Source organism: Accipiter gentilis, chromosome 7 (genome assembly GCF_929443795.1).
Source record: "Accipiter gentilis chromosome 7, bAccGen1.1, whole genome shotgun sequence".
NCBI classification, from domain to species: domain Eukaryota; kingdom Metazoa; phylum Chordata; class Aves; order Accipitriformes; family Accipitridae; genus Astur; species Astur gentilis.
The window spans coordinates 37116732-37137836 of record NC_064886.1 but is presented as its reverse complement, the minus strand read 5'-3'; the positions used below and the strand labels follow the sequence as shown (position 1 = coordinate 37137836).

The 21105-nt window shown below is 39.1% G+C and overlaps 1 protein-coding gene across 3 annotated transcripts in view; it reads left to right on the top strand.

Annotated features, from left to right (window-relative positions):
* The window catches only part of ADAMTS18 (ADAM metallopeptidase with thrombospondin type 1 motif 18), a 79228-nt gene extending 62639 nt beyond the window's left edge, over positions 1-16589 (top strand). For all 3 annotated transcript variants that reach the window (XM_049805391.1, XM_049805390.1, XM_049805392.1), the window contains 7 exons: positions 552-693; positions 2246-2372; positions 6904-7108; positions 9395-9586; positions 9958-10170; positions 11604-11751; positions 15407-16589. In XM_049805391.1, the coding sequence (XP_049661348.1) occupies positions 552-693; positions 2246-2372; positions 6904-7108; positions 9395-9586; positions 9958-10170; positions 11604-11751; positions 15407-15522 (1143 nt within the window). In that variant the 3' untranslated portion in view covers positions 15523-16589. The remainder of the gene's footprint in view (positions 1-551; positions 694-2245; positions 2373-6903; positions 7109-9394; positions 9587-9957; positions 10171-11603; positions 11752-15406) is intronic.
* The last annotated feature ends 4516 nt before the right edge of the window (positions 16590-21105 follow it).

Here is a 21105-nt window from a genome sequence, read left to right as displayed (position 1 = left end):
GCATGGACTTTGCTTACTAAAAGAGAGCAAATTTCTCCCACCCGCAAATCCTCAATCCAGCCACTGCACTGCCACAGGCAAACTCCAGCACCTGCCATTGAGCCCCCAGTGAACGCAGGGACCCAGTTGTTAAAGGCCAGTTGCAGGAGCAGAGCACTGAGAGCTGGGATGAGGCAGCAACTAATACTGCATTGCCAAAAGTCTTCGGATGATACTTCACATCTACTGAAGGCATTTCTGCTTCACCAATCCAGTCAAATGCCTTCTGATTTAAAGGAGTGTTACGCTGAACCATGTATTTCTACACTCTTCTGTTACATGACCTGCAGGTGTTAGTCCAAGCAAATGCTTTGCTGTTTAGGAATTACCTTGATGGTTTTTAGTCTATAGAAAAACTAGGTCTCCTAAAAATTATTTCACAAACATAGTGTGTATAAATATGTGTGTTATCATGTTCAGCTCATCTTCCTTCAGAATGACAGAATCCTTCTTTTTTTTTTTAACCCCGCTCCTTTGTTCTTTTTAAACAAACCCCAAATACCCCTCTATAGATCCTGTTACAAGGCAAAAATCCTGGGATTGCTTGGGAATACACATTTTCCAAAACCAACAATGAAAACAAGACATCTGTCAAAAAACATAGCTACTCCTGGGTGACAGTGCAGTCAGAGTGCTCAGCTACTTGTGGTGGTGGTAGGTAACTTTCCAATTGCCAATCCTCTTCTTTTTCATTTTTATAAAGCATCTCAAACATTTCAGCAGCCTTTAATTTTGCAAATGTGTATCAACACGTACAGGGGGTTACTTTGAAAACCTGGTCCTTATTTTTTTATCTGACAACTTATAACATGGATGAAGTACCTTCATATTTCCTTTATAGTAAAAAAATATATTCATGCCAGTCTCAATTCGTGTCACTTACAGTGACTCAGTCTTTTTTCTTTAGGTCAATCCATATGCATATGATATCTTGCTGTTGAAGTAATGTGTGAATTAAATACGTGCTTTGATGTTGTTGTAATTTGGGAACATAGAAAGATACTAAATAATGTGTAAAAGTTATCTTATCTGTAGAGAGTAATTGAAGACTAAAGCATTATCAAGACCTTTCTTTACTGACAGCTGCACCCTGATCTTCTCACTGTTTAATTTCAAATATTTGAGTTCTGTCAGGTCAGAGTCTGAAATTCCTTATAAGCTAAGGATTTCTTATTACCATATTCCTCTAGGTATTTGCTTTGCACAGACCATCTACTTGGTCTTCTAGATCCTGGATGTTCTGTCACTGAAAGGAGTTCTGGGATGTAATGAAAGCAGAAAACTGGCATGTGGGAAGTCCTGCAAAAAGAATTGAGAATTAAAATTTTAGTGGCCTTTAAACTGGAAATAGGTCATACAAGTAAGACTTTATGATGCAGTTGTCTTTAATACCAAAGAGTAGGACTGGGTAACCAAGGAAATGCCATGTTCTGTTCCTGTAACCTGGCAAAAAAGCCAGGTGAAATTCAGGAATATCTTGCTGGTGTGCTGTCAGACTTCACAGCATCTCAATAAACTGTTTATGGAAGAAAGACCCAGCAGGAGCGCTGCAGGCATAAAATACGACAACTGTATTTTTCTTACTTCCCTTTAAAACAAATGAAGGATGCAGCATGGATATAAAGATGATGGAAACAACCATGTTTCCAAATTTGACTTGCTGTGCCCAATGAACCATGTGTGAGGTGAATGATACATCTCAATTTAAAGTTAAAACTATAAAATCACTTCATCTCTTAAGGCATTCATAGTCTTCTCTGTAATCTGTCCTGATGTTGACAGTAGATAGCGTTTAGGTACAGGAACCTGCAGAATTCTAAAGTCTATAAAGATATACTGTAAAAAGTTGCAAAATGTTTTGTTGCAGTTTGCAAGCACATGAGGAGAACTCTAAGCAAGCACTGCTAGTTTCTGCAAGGAAATAGGATTTGAAGAATTGCTAGTATTTGCTGGGGGAAGATTATGCAAATATGCTGTTTATACCTAAAATGTTTCATCTGACTTCAGTAGTACCTGTGTTACAGGGAAGAAAATTAATGTTAAAACCATGTTGCCAAATTAAATCCTATTTTATTTATTTCAAGTCAGGGGAATTATACCAAGGATGAGCTTGGACTTCTTTAGTTAAAATTCTTCCCTACAACTTTTTCTCCTATATTTTGAGTAAACGTTTATTTTACTGTACTTTTTTCTAATACTTCCATAGGACACATTACAGCAAAAGCAGTTTGTTTAGAAGATCATCGTACACGAGTTAATTCCTCCCTTTGTGGCCCAAGGACGAAGCCTATGACTGAAACAAAACTGTGCAATACTAATCCCTGCCCAGCATAGTAAGTTGTCTTTATTTTTGTACCTTTTTGCTGTGCCTTATGACTGAATTTGCCACAAAAGAAGTCCTCTCTGATAGGCACACAGAATTGTATAGCCTGCTAGATGAACCCACTTTTATTCTGTAACATAAAACAGTAACTGTTTAAAAATGTTAGTTGTGTAGGCTTCAGCCCAATGATAATAATAGAGGCGGTATTTCTAATGTTGCAAAGCAAGACCTCCTGAGGATTGCTTGCAGCTCTGTCACCATGCTGGGGTTAGCTATGTGACACGGAGTAAATCTAAGTTACTTAGAGGCTCGTTCTGCCACCTTTACTCACCTTGAATCAATAAGACCATTTCCTGAGTAAAGTGCTACTCCCCGTGTGGAAGCTTGGCCCCATGACTCAGATTCCACATATTAGATTAGGTTAAAAGAATCATGTGAAGTGTAATTAGTGATTTTTGGACACAGTGTCCCACAGAGTATTATGATACCAAGAAGAGGACTATATAAACCAAATAAATCATCAGCAGTGCTCCTGATGCCCACAAAAATAAATATGAAGACACTGCCTATGTGAACAATCTTATTTTCTAAAAGACGTAAGAAAGGTGAGATGCAAAGGAAGACATTGACATATAGATAAGCATTTAGAATCCAGCTGGTCTAAATCAATACAGGTTCTTTAAAAACAAGGGAGTTACAATGATTTATAGTAGCTGTAGTAGGGGTCCTTTGGAAAAAAAATAAATGTTGTGTCCTCATATAATTAAACACAGTATTATATGGCTTAGAATATAAATGGGTGCCTTTAAGGACACATTGTCCACCTTTCTTCTGCTGTTTTTTTTCATTTTTGGATTCCTGACTTTGCAACCTTAGCATTATTTTAATTTTATACTTCCATAGACACAGAAAAACTGTATTAAGTTAGACAAGACATTTTGACTTCCAGAACAGGAGATTTTCTAAAGCGATATGTTGAAAAAATTAAGAGTGTTTCAGTGGGAAATAAAGACAGCTGAAGATGCATTGAAGCGCACAGGCAACAGAAGGCAGAGGAAATGGAGGAAAGCTCTAGACCTGGTGTCATCTGCTGGTTTTACTCTGCAGTGATAAAAGCAATGAGTGGTAAAAGCAATTGGCTAAGCCCACTCTCATACTTCATAAAATAACACATTTTATGAAGTTTAATAGGAAGCATTCCTCATCTCCTCCAAACCAGAAGAGGATGATGGAGCAAAGCAAAAAGATGTGTATGTTCTGCAGTGGCTTTGTTTTTACTTAAAAACCCATAGTCTGCAATATTTTGAACATAGTAAAAAAATGGTCCAGTAATAGTTTGGAATTTCCTGCAAAATTTAAAGATTACAGCAGAGTACACAAAATCCAAATGGCAAATTATACCCTATGACCACAAAATGCTAGAGATAAGGTTTAAATAATGGTAACACGTGACATGAGAGCCCCATGTTCCTGCTTCAGCAGTTTCTTTAGATTGCGTTTAGCCACATGATTTTCTCAATACCAATTTTAAGAAAACTTTGTAGCCAAACACAGTCTTCTCACATGTGACTTATCTTTTGCCAGAACTATTTTTATCCAATGAACTCAGTATCATGTAGACAGAAATGTATTGCCTGTAATGTTCCCAGGAGTCTTTTTAAGCTGTTTATGCTTACCTTTGTTTTGATGTGGCATTGCTATGCTATAAAGCTTCACCAAAATCATATTAATTTCTATTGACCACACACAAAGTTTCCATTTCTATTAACTGGAGATCCCGATGTATTTTGAACATCCACTGATATACCTGTCACTGAAAATGCTGAATATCCATTTTGAGACACAGTGCAATGTTTTCATGCTGAAATTGCTCTGGTATTCTTAGATTTACTACTTTAAAACACAATTAATGACTTGAACCCTAAAAAGAGTACAAAAATAATAACCATAAAAGCCCCAAGCCACCTCTAGCGAAAAAGAATTCAACTCACTAATTAGTTATTTTTAAAAACCTTAGGATATATTAATGTATGGAGGATCTACATGTAGAACCATGTCTAAAGTTAACAGATTGCCATTCAGCTGAGTAAAACTATGCCAGAATATCTCTGCTGAGGAATCTGCCCAGAAAGTCACGGGATGTAATATTTCCCATAAAACTGAGACTGCCAACATCAAAAAATGTAGTGTTAACAAATACCATGGAGGAAACAAAGAATGCTTACTAGCCAGCAAATAAAGCAAAACCAAATACGGTAGGCATAATAGGCACAGGAAGGAGGTGAATATAGATGAGATACAAGCATGTCAGTTTTGTGACATAAAAGAGGCTCCAGACTTAAAAAGGTCAGTGAGGAGTAATTACTGCATAAGAACAAAGACTTATTAGTCTGAGTAGGAACAAACTACTGTCCCAACAGTAAGAACACAGAAAAGCATCAGTACTGCACACTGTTGTTGTTGGATTTCAGAGCTGCCAAATCTGGTCATAATTATTTAGTTATTTGAGCTAATGAAAGATGCTCTTGGATCACAGCCCAGATAATCTTGGAAAATGGCTGTTTACTAGAGGACATTAAAGTAGGTTTATTGCCCTCTCCTCTGTGAAGAGGGGAACTTTCTGGGCAGTTATGGCGAACAAACTCTTAGAATGAACACTTTTGGTTGCTCTACCAATCACCGTTGTCAGAAACATCAAACTAATTAAAAGTTGTAAAATGGATTAAAAGTATAACTTTTTTGCATTAGTTTGTATTGCAATAGTCCAAATATTTATAAATCAGAGAAAAAGGAAACTTCTGACATGTTCTGGAATTACATAACTACTGACTTTTCACATTACAACTTCTTTGTCCTTAAATTAGTGCTTTTTACGTTCCCCACTACTTTTGGCAGTTACTGAAGATACTAGACTGAGAGTTGGGGTTTATTCTCTTCCCAAAGGGATTTTTCAAAAATAGGCTTTTTATACATTTTTTACAAATTAAAATTAGCTTTGTTTTCAGGCAGATGTGAACAGACAGGCAAATGGGATGCTGTTCATCTTTCACACAGTAAGAAAATAAAAAAACAGAGCTTTCTTGTCATTCAAACTGTATGTAAGCAGCTATGCCAGTGGTCACAGGACTGATGCTGTAGGAAGTAGAATAGGCCAAGCAGTTGGATTTGAGAGGAGGACCTTTTCTGTGGCATAAATTATTAAAAATTTGTAAAACTGCTCTCTACAGTTTAATTTCAGCGCTGGGTCTCTGAATAAGAGTTCTCGACTTGAGTCATCATTTAGTCATTCATAATTTCCTTTGTTTCTTCACTTCTGTTTTCCTATCTAGTTGTTATTTACGGTCTTATGTTGTAAGCCTTCAAGGTCAAAGGCACCTGGTTGTATGTTTGCAAAGTGTTCCACAAATGCTGGGGACCCACTCAATGCTTCAATAATAGAAATACTGAGCAGCTATTCACATTTCAAAACTGAACTTATTCTAAGCAATTGGCAATAATTCTTCAACTTTGTGTAACTTCAGTGACATGATGCATAAGTGAAGCATGCCTGTGACTGGAGTAGAGATTTGGCCCACAGCTTTTGGTTAAATTTCCTCTGTTTTATTTAGATTCTACATCATCTGTCTGCCAAATTTATTAGTCTGAGAACATTTAAATCCTCAAGACACTAATGACAGGACTGCTGATTTTAGCAAGCAAGTTCTTTTTTGTGAATAGAGGCCAGTAAAGTTTGACATAAATACCACCGGACAGCACCATGCCAACATCTGTCGCCCTGTCTGAGTGTATCTACATACAAATATACTGGGAGGTACATGCTCAGCTAAGTTGGCCCCATTCTTTCCCTGCCATGCCAGCTTTTCCTTTTTATCAGCTTAGGTGAATCTTCCTCCTCCGCCCTGTCTTCTGAGAGATGTAAAAAGGAAAAAATGTAACAACAAAGGGCAGAACTTTCCAATAATCAAATTGTATCGACTTACAGAACTCTCTCCATCTATCTGGATTCTTCCTTTGGCCTTGGATCTGTTAGTCTATCTGGAGGTCTCTTCAGCAGCTAAAGTGACGAAAGTGATCATCCTACCATTTCCTTAGAAAAGATTTTTCTTTTCCTGTTTTAGAGAGATTTTTTTCAATTAAAAGCACAGACATGGTTACAAAGGAATGGTGATTTGTTAGCTAGACCCTTAGATCTTCTGGATACTCCCCCAGCCTCAATGGCAGCGTCCCTGTCAGACCCCACGGAATTCCAGATTCCAGGTCAGATTCATAGGCAGGCTGGTTCTGGTAGATGAGAACATTAAGTAAGTAATACTAGTTGTTCTAGTTGTGTGACTTATATTTCATCCTAGCAAAATGTTCCATGCTTTGAAGACAGATTATGTAACTATGGCTTTCTGATTGCTGGAACAGGCATTGGTACATCAGGAGAGCAGGCTAAGCAGAATCCCTGAATAATTCACATTTGATAGGAGGCTCATGTGTATTGATTTTATAAAGCTCATTAGACTCCTGTGTTTCTAACGTACATTTTCTCCTTTAAGCTGGTCAACAGGCGAATGGAGTGCATGCAGCAAATCTTGTGGAGGAGGGCAACAAAGTCGTCTCATTCAGTGTGTTCAGAAAACGGCTTTCCAAAGAGAGGAGGTAGTGGCCCATTCCCTGTGTCCTGTCAGCACCCCTACACAGGTGCAGATGTGCAACAGTCAGGACTGCCCACCTGAATGGAGCCCCGGCCTATGGTCTCAGGTAATTGGGAGAAAAACTTGTATTTTTGTCTGCTGGCATGATGAAAATATTGCCAAAAACTCTGCTCAGAAAGAAGACCAGTGCAAACTTTGTGACGATCGGTATTTTGCAAGTGGCTCTATTCATGAATATGTAAACTATGTATATATTTTAACTAGCCTTCCTAAGTGCTCAGACAGGAGGGCTTGCCAGAAGTGGACATGTGGTGTCCTGGTTTTTTTCTGGTTTCAGAACTTCAGGCTCTATGAATTCTTCAAAGCCATTAAAGCCCCCTCTGAGATTACGTCCCACAGCAATATTGACTTTTCTCTGGGATGACAGGCAGTCAAGGAATGAAGTAGTATGTGGGGTTAGAGTTGCATATTAATGCACACATGTATGTGAGCTTTGGGTTGATAAATCTGTGATTTACATGTTCCCTAATCACTTCTGTACTTTTGCCTTTGTTAGAGTAACTATTCTACTGCAAGTAGAGTACTGCTGCAGTTAATTGCCATGAGGGGCATAAGGCCCCTGGGCAGATTCCTGTGTGTACACACCCTGATTTACAAACCTGCAAACTGCCTGACATTAAACCAGCCTGAGTTAAAAAACACACACATGCTTACACAAAACTCATCTCTGCTCTTTCTTTCACTACTATTGATGCTGATATTAACTATTAATGTAAGGATAAATGGAGTACTGGGAAATTTGGGGTTTAAGAGAAAGCTGACAGTACACATATCAAAAGGAGCAATATCGTTTTTATTTTTCCATTTTCATTTAGTGAGATTCAAGGTGGATTTAACTTTACTGAAAAATCTATTACTTCTGTGTACACTTCTTGGCACTGTTACTCTTTATGTGTTCAAGAACATCTTGACCTAAGCATTCCCAGCTGAGAAGCACAGACTGCCTCTCCAGGGGAGTGCCCTGTAATGTACTATGACAGATGAGTAACTACTCGATAGTCCATCATAACAGAGTTTTAACACTCAAAAAGAAACTTTTTCTTGCAGTATATGTAAAGGAAGCCTTAGTGTCACAGGAGATTATAAAAACCAGGTATGATGATTAGATACTTAAAAAGGAAGAACAAAGTCTTCAAACACATTCACATTTTCAAACCTTCCTTCTACTAAATTTAAAAAAAAACCCAAAATTAACACATCCATTTTCCTCCTCTTTAAGAGGTGTACAATTCAAGTTTCAAATAAGCCTATGAAAATTAAGTTCACAAGTCCTGCTGAAATGTACTGAACAGGCCTGTTGAACAAGTTAGTGAAGATTTTAAGATTCAGCTGTATCACAGGCTCAAAGGGGTTAAGAGGAAAAAAATGCAAAATACCCAGCCTCTCTACACAAATCAGAGTAAATTTAAATGAAAGGAGTTTTTTGTTTGTTTGGGGGAAAGATTAAAACCATAGATTTTCAGCATGCAGATATTGCATCCTCAGTACAACTCTGATTTCATGAAATCTTTCAAAAACATTTGTGATTTGATACGGATAGCAATAGTGCAGGATTCTGCTTTGGAATGTGCCCCTTAATTATTAGTAAAAAGAAGAACAATTAGAAGAGGATGCAACAAGGTAGAAAGCTGGCAGCATTATTTCAGGGCTGTCTATTTCTTCATTTCATCAGAAATGGCTCATTCATGCATTTTGTTGTATGCTACAGCAATGAAAACTATAGAATGTCTTTTCAACTGAACCACGGTTCAACAATGCATATTTATTCACTGGTGACTTGTCCTAAGCTTCAGCTGTAATCTTGGCAATTAAAATATCTTTGGTCAAACTTCTTAACCATTGTCTGTATGAGATTCTGTCCTGTAGTGAGATTCACTTGCTGAAGGAGTTATGTATAGATTCCCTGGGTAGTTTTCTCTGCCTCTATCTCACCCCTCTAGACCAAGGTGAGGACAAAATAACAAATAGCCGAGAACATCTTGCCATGGGAGATTTTGCGATGGGAGGTTAGGACCAGCTTTCAACTATGCTGTCCAGGGAAAAAAGCATTTTGCTCACCAGTCCAACTTACCTCATCTACGGAAGAGAGATATTACTTATCTGTTCTACATGGGGGCTGTAAGAGTTCATAGTTTACATTAAGAAATCACTTAGAACAATGTTTTAGAAGCAACATACAGATGTTACTGTTACTCACTAATAGAATTTCAAGTTTACTTACAATGGCAGCTACACAACACATTAGCCATGGTTTCTATGCTCTGCTGTAAAATACAAATAATGCCATTTTTTCATTTCCTCTAGTTCAAATGAGTATTTCTTTCCATCACAGTGCTCCAAGACTTGTGGGAGAGGTGTTAAGAAACGGGATGTCTATTGCAAAAGTACCGGTTCTCCCAAGGTTAAAATCTTGCCTGACAGTATGTGCAGCAGAGACCATAAACCTGAATCCCAGCAGACCTGTGTGCTAGGACGCTGCCCCAAAAATGACCGACTCCAGTGGGTGATTTCTTCTTGGAGTGAGGTACGGTGGTGCAGTTACATGGCTCACTGCCTTCCTTTGCTGCTCTTGGAAATGTTGACTCAGGGACACACACAAACCAAGTGGGGGAAAGAAAGCTGGCTGTCATTTGAAAATCAGGTGTTCTAGGCAAGCCGCTATAAAAACACAGTTCTTTACATCCAGATGTAGACAGATGTACCCTGATGTCTTTGTTTTTCAGGACCTTCACTGACTTGGATTCATATTTCAGTTTACACATTATGAAACATAGTCTTTGTGGTTTTAGTTGTATAATGCTTTTGTAGTTTTACATAATTCGGGCTCTCTTGCACATAGCACATCCTCCTTTATCTGAATGTGTTTATAGAAACACATGTACTTTGCCTTTGCAGTGCTCAGCCTCCTGTGGCCCAGGTGTACAAAAGAGAGAACTAAAATGTGGTGAGAAAAGCATCCATGGGAAATTGATCACCTTTCCACAGAGAAGATGTAGAAACATCAAGAAACCAAACACCGACCTGGAAGAAGCTTGTAACAAGGGAGCCTGCCCATCGCTAACATTGTATAACATGGTGTCGGGCTGGTATTCCTCACCCTGGCAGCAGGTAGGAATGGGAAACTTTCTCGCCTCTCTTTCCCCGTCCTGGCTAGCGCTCTTTCTCCAGCACTATTTCACGTCTTGGCTTTTATGCAGTTTACAAAAGGAGCAGGTTTCTCTACATAGTAGTTCAAGTAGCATCCCCTAGTGCTTTTCACTACACAGTATTAAAGAACAAAACAACTGCAATGCAACTGCTGAATCTTGGACAGTGTACCCACCGTAATTAGAAGCTGAGGTTGCAGTGGTGGGCTTAGAGAGCACCAAACCTAGAAAAGCTGCGGTATCATATGCCACAGATTGAATGCTAGCTGGAGTGGCACAAACACCTGGCCGGCGTAAGATGTCAAAGACCACGCCACTGTGACTGGCAACGTGAGCCCAAGATACCTAGATTAAAGCTAGCTCCAGTCTTACATTGTCCTGTAGTCAAATGTCCGATTGTATGGAGGCGATATCTCCAGTACTAACAGTCCACAGGCGACTCCTGCATGTAGCCATTCCCTAAAGAAGGTCACATCACTCAGCCACTGAAACATGATGCAGCTGGTCCACATCCATCATGTGCTTTGGTGCAGCTCAATTCTTTGTCCTGAAACTGAAGAATGTCACCTAAAAATGTTATTCGTGCTCGAGAGGCACTACATTCCACGCTTATTTTCCAACAGTTTCTTCTCAGTCTTCCTCAAACCGCACTGTGGTTGAACTATTACATATCTATGTGCACAATGTATTTGAGGATCTGCACAGATTGCCTGGAATTCCCTAAATACTATGATTAATTACAGGATCAGTCTGTATTTGTTTCTACATTCTTGCAAACAAGCTTCTGTATTTCTGGAACTTATCTACTTTATGAGTCACATATCAATGGGACACACACTCATTTAATAACATTTACTTGAAACAATGTATGCCTGACAATTGTAATCAGATGAAAATGATCACATTTATCTTAAAGACAACTTTTCATGAAACACATACAAGTAAAAGGCTTATTCAGTTTAAAATACTTCATAGATCTTTCTGCAAATGCATAGTGTTTTTCCCCAGATACTGCCATAATTGTGGTTCCAATGGGAGTTTTATCTCTGTTCAGACAGCAGGATTGGGCCCAGAGGCTCAGAGTTCAAAAGAAATCATTGCAGACAATCAGGAACAGGTTTGCTGAAATGTTCAGTTTCTGTCTCGACGCCTAAGTAAGGAACCAAATTTTCAGCTGAGTCCTAAAATAACCAAATTTCAGAAGGGAGACCAGATGCACGCATCTTTGAAAAGTTGGTCCTGATGGGGGTTGCTGAACAGCAACACATCCAATTCTGACCTCTCTCTCTTTGGAAGTCTCATCCAAAGTCCTTAAAAGTTGTTACTTTGGCTTTCATGGGCTCCCAGAGAGCCTCTGTAATGAAAGACGGCTTTGACTTCTTTTCCTCTCTACAGTGTACCGTAACATGTGGAGGGGGAGTGCAAACCCGGAGCGTACAGTGCCTGCGCCAAGGAAGACCAGCTTCTGGGTGCTTGCCCCATCAGAAACCAGCAGTCCTGAGAGCTTGCAATACTAACTTCTGCCCAGTCCCTGTGAAAAGAGGTAAAACTCAGCTCTACGTGCTGCAGCAGGGTTGGCTGCTTAGAAATCTGTATCCAGCAAAAATCACCTTTTCCAGTTACACCCGCTGAAGAGTAGTATCTGTCATGTTCCTTCATAAACTTTCCAGCTTTACAGTTACTCTCTAATACTACAACATCTCTCTTCTCAAAGTCAACCCTCTTAAAGCAGACTTGAGAGTATAACTGACACAGGAGATTTTAAAAACAAGGATATGTTAAAAAAACAGTACGTAAAAAAGTTATGCCATTTGGTTCTGAGCTGCATCTTTATTCTATCCTGTTTAATAACAGAAGCATCCTATGCTGGTACTGTTTTATGATTAAAAATAGCAACTTTTGAACTAAGCAATAAGAATTTGCCATTTATTTTTAGTCTTCCGAAGCCCTCCCAAGCTTCAGATTGCACCCATATCCTGGGAGTCCAAAAATGCTTTGTCTGTAATGTACTTCTTTTCTTACTGCTTCTGATTAGTGTATGACATGCAGTCAGGGAACATGAAATTAAGCTCTGTCCCCAGTTGTGTGTCTGCTGTATCCCTCTCCACCTCTTCAGTGTGTTTTGCAATTCTAGAGGAGCAGGGGGAGCAAGAGGCTTTGTGTCACTCAATGATGGAAGGGGAGTTCTCTCAGAACCACCACAGAAAGAGCGTGGTGCGTTAGCCCCAGCCCATGTATTTGCTTACAAGCTGGTTACAGTTTTCACTGGGGGAAAAAAGCTCATGGAGGTCCGGGTTTGTCCCATATAACACAGTTATCTAGGTATGCTAAAGCACTTTAAATGTTACCTTTCAAAATACCGTATATCTCTATAAAACCTAGGCCGGATTGCAAGAGAAAGGTGGTAATAGAGTTGGGAGCAAAGGTCACGCTCTGGCCCTGCATCTTGTAAATTGACATTAGCCAACCACCCCCCTCATCTGTACCGATTCCTGGCATTCACTGTGCACAGAAACCCCGTAAAACCCAGTGATATCTTAACAGACCATTCTACTGCAGCAACTCAAGACATGCAGAGTATCAAACTGATGTATCAGGGGACCTGAATCCAAACAAGGATCTATAGATGAAATGGTCCTAAAAGGGATAAGTAAATAGTTCTGCTGTTTTTATAAGTAAATGTTCTTCATACTTCAAATTAACCTTCCCAAAAAGTTCTGCTGTACTTTGGAGTTTCTGTATTACATCCTTTTCTGTCACGATACAGCAAGCACTTTTCTTTCACCCCTGCCTTCCTCTGCTATATTTCATGTCTGGAGTAATGTCTGTTATTAATTTTGGCCTTGGCCTGTTTCTCTCTCTCCTCACATCTGCAGGAGCCCTTTCCCCTTTATTATAACTGGGTCGTCAGGCTCTAGAGATCAATTATCTCTTCACTGCTCTCTAACTTTCTGTCTAAACCAGCAAAAAGAGAGGGAACCAGCTGTGCTGGAATCACATTGAAGCAAATCAGTCTCTATTATCAGCCATGCAGCTCCAGCTCAGTGATCACAGTCAAGAAATTTATGTTTCAGGGAGAGTTTACACACTTTCCTAGACAAACTGGGTCATTTCCATCCCTCTGTTAGATGCAGTTACGGTCACCATAACTCCTAGTAAATCCAACTGCTTAAAATGAATGAAAATTTAAACAACATTTAAATACTTGAGTAAACAGAAATAAGGGACGGACAGCCTGATCCACATCCATTGAAGTCTGTGGGACTCTTTGTGTTCATTCCAATGGTCTTTGGATTAGGTCCCAAGAGTGAAGTTTATGGCCATACCTCTGTAATGTTAGCATTGCACTCCAATCTTCAAAACGGACATAATGATTTATTAACATTGCCTCCTTAGTGCTTATAATTTTTTTTTTTTTTTACCAGTAATTTGTAATTTTTGAAAATTTACCTTTCCATGGCAGGAGAGCTTCTTCCTGACTTAATCAGAAAGCTTTCCCCTCTTTGTGCTGTGCATGTTTTTCATCTGTTGTCTGCTTTGCATCCTCCCAGCGGCAAATTCTGTCTGGTGGACAGCAGATGAAGTAACGTGAAAGCTGGTGCTGAACTCCCAGTTGCATCCCCACTGACCCTCAGTCAAGACTAGAAAGGCAATGCTGTGGAGTGGGAAGGCTGCCATTCAGTACTGAGCTTCCTAGTTCCTGGACAACTGTTTGTTCAAAGACAGTATTTTTTTTACATACCATTAGCATTTACAGACAGGCAAATATCTCTAAAAACTGAGGAATAAAAGAGCATCTTTTAAAAAAATCATTACTAAATTATTTTCTTATTCATTCAAATAAATTTGAGGGTGATAAAAGTACACAAAACCACCTTTCCCATCATATAAAAGGGAATCAAAAAAAGCAAAAAGTGGTGACTAATCAAAATAAGTTCCTGTAGAGAGACAGAGATGACTCCTGGCCCACAGAATATGAAGAAGTTGTCTGTGCTATGTGAGGGAGCATTTATCTTCTGTGACTCAACTTAGCTGATCTGAGAATGCAGACAACAGTGGCTGGATTTTTCTTCACTGTCTCCTTGTAAATTCCTTTTATTGACCATGTAAACAGTAGTTCTGAGAGTCAAATGGAATCTTTTCCCATGCTCACAGGAGATTTCAGTTTAGCTATAAATTTTGCTAAACCTCATCTAAATGTCTTACTGCTCTCTCAGACATGGTGAATTTGTTTATAAATCATCCATATGAATCATCACTCTGCTCTTTTAAAGAAACATAAAGCATCTACTACAAAAGTGTAGAAAGGAGCAGCTATGAAATGTTTTTAAAGTGACCAGGCGGTGTGTATAAATGATCTATACATAACTTTACGTGAAATAAAATCATAACTGAGAAATACGGTTTATTTTTATTTGTAATTAAAAGCTGGGCTTTTCAGAACTAAACATCATCAGCCTGTCTCTTTTCCCATTGCAGTTAAGATTCCACCAACATGGCAAGTCCTAAAAGCCTGATTCATGCCCCCTAACTAAAGCGTCTAAGAAGAGAGATTTCTTAGGCTCCCTGCCTAGTCAAATGGAGAGAAATAAGTCGCTCTAGAAAGTGTTGGAACACAAACACATAGCAGAGCACTTTGGGCACACATGTACACAGAGCAGGGTCCATGCGTTCAGATTTCCATGCATTTTGTGTGTACATCTACATGCACATACACTCAAAGCTGACACTACTTTGAGGTGCAGGTAAACTCCACGCGATGATGATGGCAACAAGCAATCAGCATCAAGCATGGAGCAGGCTCATTTGTACAAGGACTTGGCTTTAGAACAACACTTGTAATCAGAGATGAAAACACAGAAGACTCTTATTATCCTGCACAGTGGAACTTCCTCCTGTTTTCCTGAACTTCAAAGCGTGCTCCTCATTTTTTAATTCCTTTAGCCTCTGACCCTCCTATTGTATTAGCTCTATCTCCATCAGTTTAATCTCTTAACAAATCAAACATCTCTTAACAAGTTAAAAAAGAAACTAGTATTTTTGAGATGAAAACTAGTTCATGGTTCCTCTTCTTTGAATTTAGTCACCCATCATGTTTTTAATATTACCAAATGCATACAAGTGTGCGGAAATATTGCCTGACTCGTAGACTTGCTAAAACGCGGTCTCACCATATTGCTTGGATTTCTCTCCTTCAGATGATCCTTCTTGTGTGGATTTCTTCACTTGGTGTCATCTGGTACCCCAGCATGGTGTCTGTAACCACAAATTTTATGGCAAGCAATGTTGTAAATCATGCACGAAGAAGAACTGATAGCAGCGTGTTACGCGAACCCTTCAGTGACAGGATTCTCTTCTTCAATTTATGTTGGAAGTAACTTTGCTTTGAGGCAAGACATGGTGCCACATAAACCACTGATGGAAGAGACATTTTTTTCTAAGGGAATGTCTGAGGTACAGTAATTGTTCGATATATGTTGAAAAAGGAATGTTTCTTTCTTTTTTTTCTTTATTTACTGACCTCACTAAAGTACAGGGTACTATGGATCACTTGAACACTGAGACTCGAGGGGCAGTTCTTCTTTCTCTAAAAGTGTTTTTTTGCACTGTCATATGTTATGAGGAAGAAATTAAGGCAAGGAAGCCTTTTCTGGCTAATTTACCAGAATGCAAAGCAAAAGAGATCGGGAGCTCAAGGGGGAAGGTTACAGCACGGCAGCATGACAGATCGCACTATCAAAAGCGTTTCCTTTCCTATTTTTTTATGATCCTATCGTCCCAGGGTAAGGAAGCTGTTTACTGCCACTTTCACAGAAAGACATTCAAATGGCTGTTGTCTGGAGAATGCGGCGTCACATGTGTGACCACAAGAAGTAAATAGTGCACTACAAAGATATATGGTGCTTCTCTATTAGACTTGCTGCTGGAAAAGCAAGTTTTGCATTGTGCTAATGTTTTTATTGTTTTGAAGAATTCATTTTCTGCTTTGTGTAGAAACTCAGAGGTGGTTAACTAGTAACTTGAAATGTATTCCTAGAAATACTCAGCTTTAGAATATTTGGACTTTTAATATTGCTGTGTTACAAGTAAAATAGAATTTCATATTTCAACTAACTAACTCAAGGAACTCAGATTTATTGAGCTCAATGGTTATGTTTTCAACTTTCTAAGCTCATTAGATATGTAATTTTAAAATTTAAACTTGATATTTTAAAGTAGTTTTTTTCAGAAGCTAGGTTGTTTGAATGCCAAGATACTGAAGAATGTCTTCCTTTTAATCTTAAATCTCTCTGCAAATTTTGATTCATCCATTATCTAAAGGAAGTAACAAGAATATTACAGTCCATTAATTCATGCTAAACTTCTCTAAATAGTTATTTATTCACACAGGTTATATGAAAAAAAAAAAAAAGAAAAAGTGGGTGATTTACTCTAACCAAATAAAAGTCAATTCTATTTTTATACATTCTCCTAAAACTTTTATTTAGTTCAGAATCCACCAGCAAACAAAAGAAATGTAAACATAATGCTATTTGTAATGATTCAGTATCGAGATGTTCAGTGACACTATATATCAGATGGTACAATTTTTAAAGTTTCTGCATTGAAAAAATACCCAACCTATTTGCCAAACCCATTCTGAGACAGAACTGTGTTCTACTGTAATTTTCTGGGGAGTGCCTATGAGGGACGTATTTATCTAATTCCATCCAATCCCACAACTTCGTTTGATGAATGTAGTTCAGTTTTACTGTTTCTTTAAAGTATCGTTTCAGTGTAAGATTAGCCAGCTCAGCACTAATGCCAGACAGTGGTCATTTAAAATTAGCAGTTCCTTCTGCAACAATTTAAATTAAAAACATGTATTCTGTGATACTTTAAGAAATGATGATTGGAAACATATCTCAACCTACACCGCTCTGTCTTGATATTGGACATTGTATAATTATGACCTTTTTTCTAGGAAAACTACAAGGGGTTTTTTTGTTTCGTTTTTATAATTGTGTCCTTTTTATTATTTGATGTAAAATAATTAATTTATTAATGCATAGCTTTTCCTTTATATTTCTTTGCTCGCTTCCTTAAGTGACAACTGAGGAAAGAAAATGGTAGTGTCACACAGTATGAATTATGGTGTAAAAAAAGCAAAAAATATAAGTGTAATATTTAATTATTTTATAAGCTGTGTAATAAAGTACTCTAACTGTTTCCTTATATTTGGAATTGTACAATTCATGAATAAAATACGGAGGTTATAAGTAAACGTCGAGTAATATAAGTGGTGTATGCATTCATTTGCATTTATGTTGATTGTCCCGTAGTATCTTCAAGTACAACATTATCCTGTTTTCTTCTGCTATGTAATTGGCTGATGTCTGCGACTCTGAGCCTGCGCCAGTTCTGTGGCGGCGTGGCGACAAAAGCTGCCCACAAGAAAAGCCTGTTCTTTGGGGCAGTGGAAATTTAGCCACCACAGCTAAGTGTGACCTCCGCCTGACCATGCCCCTACCATTCAGGTCTCGTATGGGTTAATATTGGCGGGGAACCCTCGAAACAGTGGATTTGAGTGTTAACAAGCCATTATGATGAATGGGATGGAGGTCATTCCTTTCAGGCACTCAAAGTCAGGCGTATGTGCTAAGGTCATGTGAAACTTCTCTACTTTTGAAGGTCCCATTATGCTGGCAAGTGAGGAATGCGCTACTGGTTATTCAACAGAGTGAGTATATTGTAGTTGCCTTTTAAGAGCAGAAGATGTTTCTCATTTGAATGACTACCCTACCATTGAAGAAGCTGGCTTGGATCGCGCCCATTTCAGGCACAAAAAGGCAAAATGGACACAACTTCATGGTTTTATTTTCATAACAACACAAAAGCTAAAATGCACAAAAATACAGTTGCCCCCCCATGTGCTAGACAAAACTGACCTATCCCTTCTCTCACCAAAGACAGTGGAAGCTTGTCTCTCACAGAACCACGTGATTCTTCCCCACATGGATTTATCTGCAAGGTGATTTGCAAGATTAGAAGCATCATTCAACATAGCATGAGGTTTCACAGCCTCTCCCATCTGCCTGGGGATACTTTATTTTTCTAAAAATGACTCAGCTGAGAAGTTTCCAAGCCAATCCCTAGTAGGGACTACATGGATTCACTGGATCATTTCATATGCACATATATTCTCTAACATATATTTGCCACTTTTCCCTTCATTCACCATCACTCAGTTCTCTGACAACAGCAAGCTATACTGAGTATTGGTGCTAGGAAACACCGAGCATGCTTCTGACCTACACTATAATCTAGTAGGCAATAATACGCAATAGATCAGTCGGCTCCTGAAGGATTCCCAGCAAGCGCTCTTTTGAACATGATTTGGACTACTGAGTTAGATAATTAATATGTCCGCACAAGAATTTAGACTCTAAACTGCTTTGTGTTCTGGGCTAGAATTTTGGAATTAAAATGAACCGACGGTTGTCAGTGAATTACAGTGTTGGAGATGGATGTTGAAAGAGGAAATATTACATAAAGATGTGCTATTGTGTGGTTGGATCAACCCCAAGTCCACAACTGTTTCATTGCTGAGCCCTTACAAAGATATTTGGTATACAAAGCTTGGCAGTTTTCTAGAAGTATATTGCTGCAAGGCTCACTTTATAAAGCAGAATGGGGTCTTTTCACAAAGGAATAGCTCCGTTTCCTGTAGTCAGATTTCATCACTCAGGTAAAGGATGCATCTGCCTAAAACTCAAACAGATATTTAATGAATGGCTTGATTGTGTAAATCAAACTCAGCTATCTCGGATGCCCAGAAGACATGAAATGTTGGAGACAGATGAACGTTTCACTGCATGTGGTTTTACAGTAACATGATCCATAACCCATATTTCCTTTATTTTTCAGCAAATCCTATTCAAAAGCATCAATAAAATAAATTAACGTTATTATTTCTATTGTAACAGAAGTCCAACCCTACTGAGTCACTGGGATCCCATTGTGTACAACACTGTATACACATGTATACAGTCCCGAGCGTAGAACAAGAAACAATAGGGAAAGAACATGTTAACAGGGAGCTCATTGTGATTAGGAGAAAAAGCGTTGCTCGTGGCTCACCGTCTGTCTGGACACTGCAGAACATTTCAAAGGCAGCTCCACGCAGATAAGATCTGAAAGAGCAAAATTGAGGAACTTCATCTTGACTCTGTTTTGAAAGCAAATGCTGAACATTGCTGAGGTCTGAGAGGATAGTAGAGGGAGGGGAAAGGCAGGAGGCAAGCTGGGATACAGTGGAACGAATCAAAAATGAGGTGTGTTCAATGCTGAGCCCTAACCAAGACAGGAGGAAAGTAATACATATGAATCATTCCAACTGTTAGCCTGGCAGTTATCGGGGACTACGGAGATGTGAGTTTTTGGCAAAGCAGTAAGTCTTCTTTCCATGAAAAAAGTTCTGAAATAAGGAGATGCAGCTGCTAGAAAAATACCTTAAATTCCTCCCCAGCCAATATTGTATGAACATCAGCCAAATCAAGCTGACCTTTCTGTCTACTTCCTACACACTGTGCATCGCTATCGTAGATATTCTTCATCCCCTGCTCTTCACAACAAATCCAGGGCTGGGCTGGGCTGGGCTGGAACATGTCCGTTGATGTATATCGCATTACGAACTTCTTCACCTTGCAGTTTACAAATAACACTTGCTTCCCACAGGAACAGGCAGCGACAGACCAGTAGCGGGGCCGTATTGATTCTCAGACTCGCACTGCAAGTGGTACAGATGCGGGCTGCTATTAACAGCATTTGTATTGCGTTGCCCGTGGGAAGTCATTGCCTCTGCCCTGGGTAGAGGTTAATCAGAAGCACACTCTGGCCCGAAGAGCTTGCCTTCTAGCAGCCAACGTACACCAGGTAGAACTAAGGGAAGTAGTGTGCTTGTTTTCCATGAGAGATACCGGGACAGAAACAGCCTGAACGTCCCAGCTGGGCTGCACCAGAGACAAAACCTGAATTTCTCAATTCGTGATGCAATGTAGTAACACCAAAACCAGTTTTCCTCATTCTCTCTGAAGAAAAGCATTTCTTATGGGCCCTATACTTCAAACTATGAAATATTTTACATACTTCCTGTTCAATAATAAGAAGCATTCAACCATGAGCAGAATCGGTTTTATTTTCGGGATTCTGCCAATGGAGGCAGAAACCTGCACCTAAGCCCTAACTTCCAGGCTTTCTAAGCATTAAATCCAGCTGTTGCCACCATACATTTCAGTCTTAACACTGTCGTGTACCTACTGCAGTTAAGACAGACCTTTAGTACCCCTTAGGTGACTTGGGCTGCCAAGCATTAATTTATTATGTTCTGTTGTCATAATGTTCACTAATCCTTTCATAATAACATAGGAGAGCTGACGCAAATTTCATTCGAAAAGAATATGAAAGGGTTTATAATGGAAATGTTTACTCGTGAAGTTCTTACCTATGGGAAGCAATCAGACTTCAGAGAAAAGCATAAACAAGAACTCCCTTTTTTGGGGATCTTCACCATCTCCTATCACCATAATACCTGAATTAGGTCTGTGTAACAGGGGAAACTGAAGGCATTCTCCCCAAAGCAGGAATCCCTCGCCAGCCCTCCCATACTTCCATGGAAATAATGGCCCTCTACTAGCTCTACTTAGATTCTAGTTGAAAAGATTCAGGATATCTGCAGAATTCAAGAGTTGTTCTTGTACAAAATACTTAATCCTATATCTATAATGCCCTTTCTGACCAACTGTGATAGTGCTTTTAGCATGGTAATGTATTGCAGCCATCCAGATTCCTCACCTCAGGCACTGCAGGACACCGCAATGATACCCAGGATTCCTGCAGGGCTCAAGCAGAGGGGGCA